Source organism: Brienomyrus brachyistius, chromosome 19 (assembly GCF_023856365.1).
Source record: "Brienomyrus brachyistius isolate T26 chromosome 19, BBRACH_0.4, whole genome shotgun sequence".
Classification (NCBI taxonomy): Eukaryota; Metazoa; Chordata; class Actinopteri; order Osteoglossiformes; family Mormyridae; genus Brienomyrus; species Brienomyrus brachyistius.
The window spans coordinates 13,032,041-13,040,998 of NC_064551.1; the positions used below are offsets into that span (position 1 = coordinate 13,032,041).

The 8,958-nt window shown below is 46.6% G+C and overlaps 1 protein-coding gene across 1 annotated transcript in view; it reads left to right on the forward strand.

The window, feature by feature from the left end:
- The window catches only part of spred1 (sprouty related EVH1 domain containing 1), a 30,136-nt gene extending 22,612 nt beyond the window's left edge, over nucleotides 1-7,524 (forward strand). Inside the window, 6 exon segments of the mRNA XM_048984875.1 lie at nucleotides 3,671-3,829; nucleotides 4,492-4,663; nucleotides 4,666-5,018; nucleotides 5,020-5,055; nucleotides 5,057-5,095; nucleotides 5,097-7,524. Of these exon segments, the coding sequence (XP_048840832.1) occupies nucleotides 3,671-3,829; nucleotides 4,492-4,663; nucleotides 4,666-5,018; nucleotides 5,020-5,055; nucleotides 5,057-5,095; nucleotides 5,097-5,132 (795 nt within the window). The 3' untranslated portion in view covers nucleotides 5,133-7,524.
- The last annotated feature ends 1,434 nt before the right edge of the window (nucleotides 7,525-8,958 follow it).

An 8,958-nucleotide genomic window follows, 5' to 3' on the forward strand; every position in this document is an offset into this window, starting at 1 on the left:
GAAATGAAGTCTTTCCCATGGTTTTCCCTCAGTATCTGCCTGCTTAAAATGTAGATAAAGTGTGGTGTATGAATATGAAAAAAATAATATATATAACCATTCGCAGTGGAAAAACACCTTTTTGGGAATAATTTCTGCATCCTGTTTCCCACATACTTTTTTTAAACACTGATTGGGGACACATCGTGGTTGCCTGGTAGTTTTGCCATCTCCACATTCTTGAAGCCAATTATTTGGCCGGTCATCTGTGTGGAGGATGAAGTGGTAAGAATGACCACTAATTCTCCTTTGGACACAAGGACTAAGGACTGCAGGTGTAATGAGATGCGTGGATCTGTTCCAGTTTACACACAGGTGCTAATACGTGTGATATTCTGTGAGCGCTCCGTGTCATTGCCTGCAAGTGCTCCACATTAGTCTGTGAGTGCTTTGCGAGCACTGCCCTGTGAGTGCTCCACGTTGCCCTGTGAGTGCTCCACGTTGCCCTGTGAGTGCTCCACGTTGCCCTGTGAGTGCTCCACGTTGCCCTGTGAGTGCTCCACGTTGCCCTGTGAGTGCTCCACGTTGCCCTGTGAGTGCTCTGTATCATTGACTATGAGTGCGAGTGCTCCATGTCATTGGCTTTGAGTGCTCTGCGTCGCCCTGTGAGTTCTCCATATCATTGGCTGTTATCACAATAAAATTTTTCGATTTGCGATAAATGTCAAGTTATTATTTCTCTCCAGATTAAAGGCTGACTTGGAAAAAAAAGATAAATCATAGTTAAAAATCATCTTTCTTTATGGTTAGAATGTAAAAATCACTTGCCAGTCAGTAGTGATGCCCAAAATGATGCTTCCAGAACAATTTGCTGTATTTTCTGACCCCATTACATTGAACTCTCCGTTGAAAAATGGGCTCAAAGCATGACGGCCCAAACTGAAACTAAAAGCACTATGTGTAGCAAATGCATTTTGCATTTCACAAGTTAGAGATACAAGATGAGCAGGTTATGTTAGGTATTGCTGAAAAACGCTGTAGCTGGCATTCTTCCTACCTTTTCTTAATTCTCTGTGGATCATTATTGTCGAAATTTCTCATGGATTGAATTTTACTATGGATTTTCCTTTTAGATCTCACTGGATTGCCCTTATTGAAGGGGTTGCTTTTGACTTACTTGCCCTCCTGGTGAATTGCCCTGTTGTTTTGACGGTTTTGTCTCTTGTCTGCCTATTTGCCCTATTGCATTCTGTTATTTGTTCGATAAAATCCCCCATTTCCATGCCTGCATTTGCGATTGTGCTCCACTGCCGATCCTGACTGTTGTAATGGAGAAAGTGGCCTCGTTTTGTAATGCAAAGCATATCGCCAGTAACATGTTGTGTCTAAAATTATATCAAACTTTCATAGAGCACTTGGCATATCGATATCGAGGGAAATTATATCATGATAATCATTGTTATCATTTTATCTCCCAGCCCTACCTGTGAGTGCTCTGTGTTGCCTTGTGAGTGTTATTTGTTGCCCTTTTAGTACTCTGCGGTGGCCTGTGGGCGTTCTGTGTCATTGGCTGTGAGTGCTCTGCTTCATTGGCTGTGAGTGCTCTGCTTCATTGGCTGTGCGTGCTCTGTTTCATTGGTTGTGAGTGCTCTGCATCATTGGCTGTGAGTGCTCTGTGTTGCCCTATCCATGCTCTTGTCATTGGCTCTGAGTGCTCTTTGTTGCCCAGTCCATGCCCTGCGTCACGGGCTGTGAGTGCTCCATGTTGCCCTCTGCATGCTCTGTCATTTGCTGTGCGTGCTCTGTGTTGCCCTGTGCGTGCTCTGTGTTGCCCTGTGCGTGCTCTGTGTTGCCCTGTGCGTGCTCTGTGTTGCCCTGTGCGTGCTCTGTGTTGCCCTGTGCGTGCTCTGTGTTGCCCTGTGCGTGCTCTGTGTTGCCCTGTGTGTGCTCTGTGTCATTGGCTGTGAGTGCTCTGTTGCCCTGTAAGTGCTCTGTGTCATTGGCTGTGAGTGCTCTGTTGCCCTGTAAGTGCTCTGTGTCATTGGCTGTGAGTGCTCTGTGTTACCCTGTGAGCGCTCTGCGTCACGGGCTGTGAGTGCTCCATGTTGCTGTGTGAACGCTTCATGTTGCCCTCTGCATGCTCTGTGTCATTTGCTGCAAGTGCTCTCTGTTGCTCTATGAGTGTTCTGTCTTGCCTTGTAAGCATTCTGCGTCACTGGCTGCAGGTGCTCCACATTGTCCTGTGCACGCTCTATCATTTGCTGTGAGTGCCCTGTGTTGCCCTGTGAGTGCCCTGTGTTGCCCTGTGAGTGCTCTGCGTCACTGCCTGTGAGTTCTCTGTGTTGCCCTGTGAGTGCTCTGCGTCATTGACTGTTAGCACTCTGTGTTGCCCTGTGAGTGCTGTGTGTCATTGGCTGTTACTGCTCTGTGTTGCCCTGTGAATGTTTTGTATCATTGGTAATTAGCCTATGAGTGCTCTGTCGCCCTTTGTTGTTATTTGTTGCCCTGTGAGTGTTCCGCATTGGCCTGTGAGCGTTTTCTGTTGCCCTTTCAGCGTTGTGAGTGTGCTGTGTTGCCCTGTAAGTGCACTGCATTGCCCTGTGAGTGCTCTGTGTCACTCTTTGAACGTTACTTATTGGCCTGTGAGTGCCCCACGTCGGCCTGTCTCATGACCAGTTTCCACTGGGCTTCCTGTGTTCCCAGCTTCTCCTCTGGGCTTTAGTGAGATTGAGCCTTCTCCACCCCGGCTGTTTCTCTCCTTCCCATTTAGGTTGGCACCCCAGGTGTTCCCTAGAATGCTTCTTTGACTGATGTATCCCCCCCCCCCCCCCCCCCCTTCATAGCGGAAGTTCCTGGTTGGGCGACTGTTAGTGTGACCTAAAAATGGAGGTTTACTACTGACAAAACATAGTATTTGTATGGCCGTGTGCGAGCGTGTCCCCGTGCGCGAGCGTGTCCCCGTGCGCGAGCGTGTCCCCGTGCGCGAGCGTGTCCCTGTATGCGAGCGTCCCCGTGCGCGAGCGTCCCCGTGCCTGTGCGCGAGCGTCCCCGTGTGCGCGCACAGGCACATCTGCATATCTGCAGGCACAAACGTACTCTTGTGATTCATGCCTCGTTTTCTTCTCCTGTGTGACACATAGTCTATATTTGGCACGTTTTGATTTGTCGAAATAAAGGGAAATGTCGCTCCGATGAATGCTGTCCTAAAATTGTTTTTTACAAAAAAGCGTCCATTTTGTCCTCTGTAAATCAGGGACACACTGTCTGCGGACCTCAATGAGAGTAAACGAGAGGCATGGTTTTAGTAACAGCTTTCTTTGTGAAAAATACATTTTTTAAAAGAAAAGGAACGTCATTGCTTAAGATTATCGACTGTAGCGCTGGTATACGGTGGGAGGTTAGGAGCATGGCAGTGTTTGTCGGGCACATGCTTGCCGTTTCTGCACCATTAAAAATGCCGCAGGGCGTAAGCGTGGAGATAAGAACTCAGTGTTCCAAGCACACAGCCTTTGAGTCAGTGGAGAACTCAAGACAAGTGGCCTGCATCAACCCCAGCTCCCTCTGCTGGCTGAAAATATTACTGCCTCAAAAATCAGTGAATGGGAAATAGACTTGGGACTTAACTGGGTTTCTAGCATTTATTTTAGATGAAGCTGACATGAATGAAGCGTGTCGTCTGCTATATTCGCAGCTGAATCCTGAAGCCCCTGCTATTTGTCCTCCGACAATGGAGAGGAAGGCAGAGATCTTCTCCCGGAACGTGGTGACCAGTGAGCCCTGCCGGGTGTGCTACGTGCACGGCCAGACCTTCGACTTCTCGAACCCGAGTCGCCGCTACCTGCCTCCCCCGGTGAGTGAGGCTTTGCGCTTGCCCTGTACAGCACAGTGCTGTGTTTTATGGTTGTGGTTGGTCCTCTCACACGAGGTGCCATGCTGAGTGGTAATGTCAAGGTTTATGGGTCTGCATCAGTTTGGCTTTTCTCTTGGATTGTTTCTCGTCTGACTCATGCCTACAGGGGTGTGGGTTCGAATCTCTCCTCCGCTGTGCCTGTGTGGAGTCTGTATGTTCTCTCCGTGTCACATGGGTTTCCTCTTGGTGCTTTCAGTTTCCTTCTTCATTCCTATAACAGGTCGGCTGCATAAAGTCTTAGGGGTTGTGCATGTGGTATTTATGCGTGTGTGTGTGATGAACTGGCATCCTGTCCAGGATTTCTCCCATCCCTGTGTCTTGTAAGCTCTTACAACAGGGCTGGACAATCTTATCCGCAAAGGGCCGGTGTGTATGCAGAATTTTGGGGTAACCTGTAGGTCAGCTGTCCAAACGCAGGTGAGGACTCTTCAGCCAATCTGTCCTCTAATTAGTAATCGAATTAGGGAGTTGCAGCGAAAACCTGCATACACAGCAACCCTTTGCGGATAAGATTGCCCACCCTCACTTAGAGGATTGTTGGATAAATGTTTTCTCTTGTTTACACGTCTGAATTTAATGCCATTGTTCTCTCCCACAACCAGGTCAGCATCAAGACCCCACGGCACGTGAGTTTCCAGGACGAGGAGGAGATCGTGCGGATCAACCCGCGGCGGGACGTTCTGAGCCGCGGCTATGAGGATTACCGGCACCCGGTGACGTGGAGGCCTGGCCCAGAGCGTGACGACCTGGACTCAGGGGGCCCGCTATTCAAGCTGACGCTGAGAAGTACCCCGGGCGTGGGGAGCTGGGCTCCGACCCGGCCAAGGGCCCCAAAGCCCCGCCATCGCCGCCGCTCAAGACGACGAAGGCGTCGCGGAGGCGCCGTGAGGACGGCGAGCGCTCGCGCTGCACCTACTGCCGCGAGATGTTTAACCACGAGGACAACCGGCGCGGCCAGTGCCCCGACGCGCCTGATCCTGTGCGCCAGTGCATCCACCGCGTCAGCTGCATGCTGTGCGCTGAGAGCATGCTCTACCACTGCATGTCCGACTCGGAGGGAGACTTCTCGGACCCATGCTCCTGCGACCCCTCCGAGGAGCACTTCTGCCTGCGCTGGATGGCGCTGGCGGGGCCTGTCGCTGGTGGCCCCCTGCCTGTGCTGCTACCCTGCCGCTGCGTGCCTGCTACCACTGCGGCGAGGTCTGCCCGCTGCTGCGGAGGGCGCCATAAGGCCGCCGGCTGAGCCGCGCCCCCCCTCCCCCCACGCATTTCTTGACCACCTCCAGAGGGTGACGTCTCTCTCTCGCTTTCTCTCTCTCTCCTGGAGCCTTTGGAGAAGGAGGGCTGTTTTTTTTGCCCCCTCCAGGCCGTGAGCGGTGAGCGCCTCAGCCTGCGAGGGAACGGAGAGGCTCTGTAGTGCTCCACGCCGAGGACGAGGCAGATCACGACAAAATCACAGGCACACACTCACACGCGCAGACGCACGCACACACACACGCACACGCTCATACACTTACGCATCTAGACCGCAAAGCCGGACTAACAGATGCAGCGATGTCGATGAGAACCAGAGCGGCACGCTGTGCTCGTCAACATGTGTTTGTGTGTACCCTTGTGAAGGAATCTGTTGTCTTTAGTGCAGAAAACAAACAAACAAAACAATGTCGAAACAAGCCAACGTCTTGCGACTGAAAACTAGAACAGAGAATAGCTTTGGGAGTGTACAGCAAAAGGGATCTACATGGCTCTTCTTTTTCCATTTGCGGTCGGTAACAGTGGCCTTTTTCTCAGAAATATCGCATTTGCTGGTGAAACGGCGCAGTTTTTGCCACGGGAGCCTCAAGAGCGGGTCTTGACGCCATTGACGGTTCGCCTTCCTGACCCTCACGTGACCGTGCAGGTGCGATAGGTGTGCTTCTCGTTCGTTTGGGACTGTCTGTTGCGATCCTCATCAGTTTTGCCGCCATTTTGCGACTGCCCCGCACTTGGCAAGGCCAGTTCACACACAGTATTTCATTCCAATGCAAGATGATTCATTCCGTAACAAAAACGTCTGCGCCCATGTACACCCTGCCGGGGGGTTAAAATTATTAACAGTTATACTTAATTTTCTGTATCAGAGGTAAAGAAGCCCTTATTTAATGAACTCGAGACCAATCTAAAGTAGTTTTACTATCAAGTGATCTTGATAATGTTTTCTTTACATCTACTGTGGTTATCTGCTTCAGATATTTTCGTTTGGTTTTGTTTTCTATTCTTTCTGTTTAACTGACAATAAGCATTTCATTCAGCAGTTTTTTTGTTTTTAATTCTGGCTCTGACTACCCGTTTACAGTGGCACTTAATGGTCAGTCAATCCTTCGCAGTCTCTTTCGAATAAGGATGGGATTTATGACAATATTCCCCAGACATAAAGAAACCAAAAAACACAATAAAGTAAATTGGACAATTTTTGAAAGTGCTGGTTTCCACATTCACTACGATTCCCGTTTAAAATGAGATCAGTAAAATCCACCACACAGCAACAAAGATGTATATATGTATACGTATATGAATATATACATTTACATATAGCTGATAGCCTGTCTGCGTGCATGTGTATATTTGCGTATGTATACTTGTATATCTCCACGTAAAATTATGTATAACAACATGCTCGCGCATACTATGTCAGTAGGCAATAAATGTAATCTATATTGATCATTTGCAGAGGTATTTATTCAAGTTGATATAGTACATACTAATATCGTTGAATTAAAGCTTGGCGTGTGATTGCTAATTGAGCACACAATATTAGTATTTGCTTTTTAAAAAATTTTGTTTTACACGATATTCACCTAGAATATTTATGCGTATTCTTTTTTTTTTTTAAACAGCATCTTAAAACACGCCGAATTTGGTAATCCCAACAAGTACACTTTAAGAAGAGCAGTTATTGTGGCAGCCTGAGAGGTGTCATAATCCCCCCCCCCCCCCCCCCCCCCCCCGGCGATGGGGATGGGGGTGATGGCTGGAACTCTCGGCATTACCCATATAAAAGCCACTCTGACTTCTCAGCACCAAACTTTCTTCACCTTTCTATGCAATTTCAGCTGCCCAGTGGTAACCCTTTGCTGACACATTCGTTGTATAGACTGACTCTATATTAATGAGGTAATCCCAAGGTACTGAACCTACAGCGTGTGTAAATAATAAGTAACACTATGTCTAAATCATGATAGCCCCCATGCTAAATTGGTTAGATGTATTTATCACCGCTGTCCTAGACCTGACAGCGTTATGTACATAGCTCACCTTTGAGTATTGTTTCACATTGAAAAGTAGAGAGTGGCGCTTACCTGATGGAAATTACTTAAGGGGTTAAAGACTTTTCTTTCTAGTTTTGTAATCGAGAGAATAAGTGCAGACGGCTAATGCGGTACAGTAGTGGCAGTCCACTTGTTATTTTTAAACGTTTAATATCTAAAGCTGCTAGAACAATCGCTAATTTTTGTCATTTAGCAAAATAAAAACAGAAAGAAAAATGGCTTCGTAATTTAGGGAAGAGTGAAAAGTTAACCAGTTCTCAAAGAGCATTAAATAAGCATATGGAGAGCGGATTATTATTCTCTCCCCTCCCCCCCCCCCCCCCCCCCCCCATCCCCCTTAGCTTAGCTGTGTTTCTAAGCACGTTATTTTCTCCCATGTCAGGCATTTGATTTATTTGCATATTGCAAGCTGAACCAAGGTGGGGCGAATCTGATTGGACTTTGCTTTGTCTTAGGAGAGATACAGTGGAGGATTGTGTATATTGGAGAAAACCGAACAAGTGAATTTTTGCTCTGTATCATTACTGCACAGTGCTACACCTCGTCATGTACTGTATTTTATATGCATTCTCAACTCTGATCCTTTTAACTTGCCTGTCTACTTGCGTAACTGAGACATTTCACTGCTAGTGTATATTGTCATATTTTCTATAAAAAAAAAAGAAAATCGGGGGAAAAAAAATATTGCATTCGGAAGGCATAAAGACGCACGTGCATTCTACTCCGCGGAGGTTAACTTCATGAGTGCAGAGCTGCTCCGCTTCATTCTCACTGTTTGAGTTGCTTTGCCGGCGGGAAAAAAAAAGTGGTTTTCCTATGACCTCGCCATACTCTATAAGTTCTTGGTCATGTTAAGTGATTTACTTCTTGAGCATAAGTGAGAAAATGTCAATGTGTTAGGCTGCAGTATATATGGTACACCAATCACTTTAAAAAACGAATTATTTTAATGCTGGCTCCATGCTACGTATCCCGCCTGACTACTTTCATTTATCCATGTCTAATTCATCTTTTACCTTCCTAGTGCCATGCGTTCACGTCCTGACAGCCTCAAAGTGCCTCCCACGAACCGCAGTTTTCTTTGAAACTGATAACATCTCCTGTTTCTGGTTGCGTATGTTGTTTTTCGGTTGTTTTTTTGTTTTCCTTCCCATCCTCTCCATGGTTTTAAATACCACATCAATGATGTAAAATTTGTAGTTCAATTAACTCACGTTGTAGGTGTATTTTCTTACTTTCTTCCTTTGACGCGTATACTGATGTAGCTCATTTCTTTCCATAAATATATAATGTAAATATGCATATATGTATAAGTTTAACTGTTTTTACGTTACATCATACACTTGTAATTCGACATATCAAATAACATTATCATAATAAAAATGGTAAGTTTTAATCAGTTGTTTGTGTTTTTATTGCATTTTGTTCCCAGAACGTGATTTCGGTCGTCCACAATTATATTTTCCGCCGCATAGACATAATACTTAGGAGGTTATGTTGTGTCAGTCATTAGGATATTTGGAGCAACCTGTGTGTTTAAGCAGCAATTTGGTGTAACTGTGAAGAACAGAAATTATTTTAGCATGTTTAATTTTAAGAGTATGCAAAAGCTTTGTTGATGCACATGACAGGGTAGTGTATTTTTTTAGGAATTAGCCAGTTTCAGCGAATAAATCCTGCATTTCCTGAAAGCTGCATACAGGCAAGAGTTTCCCGCCATTAATTCCTCTATATCCATCTAGACCTGGATTGCAATCAAGT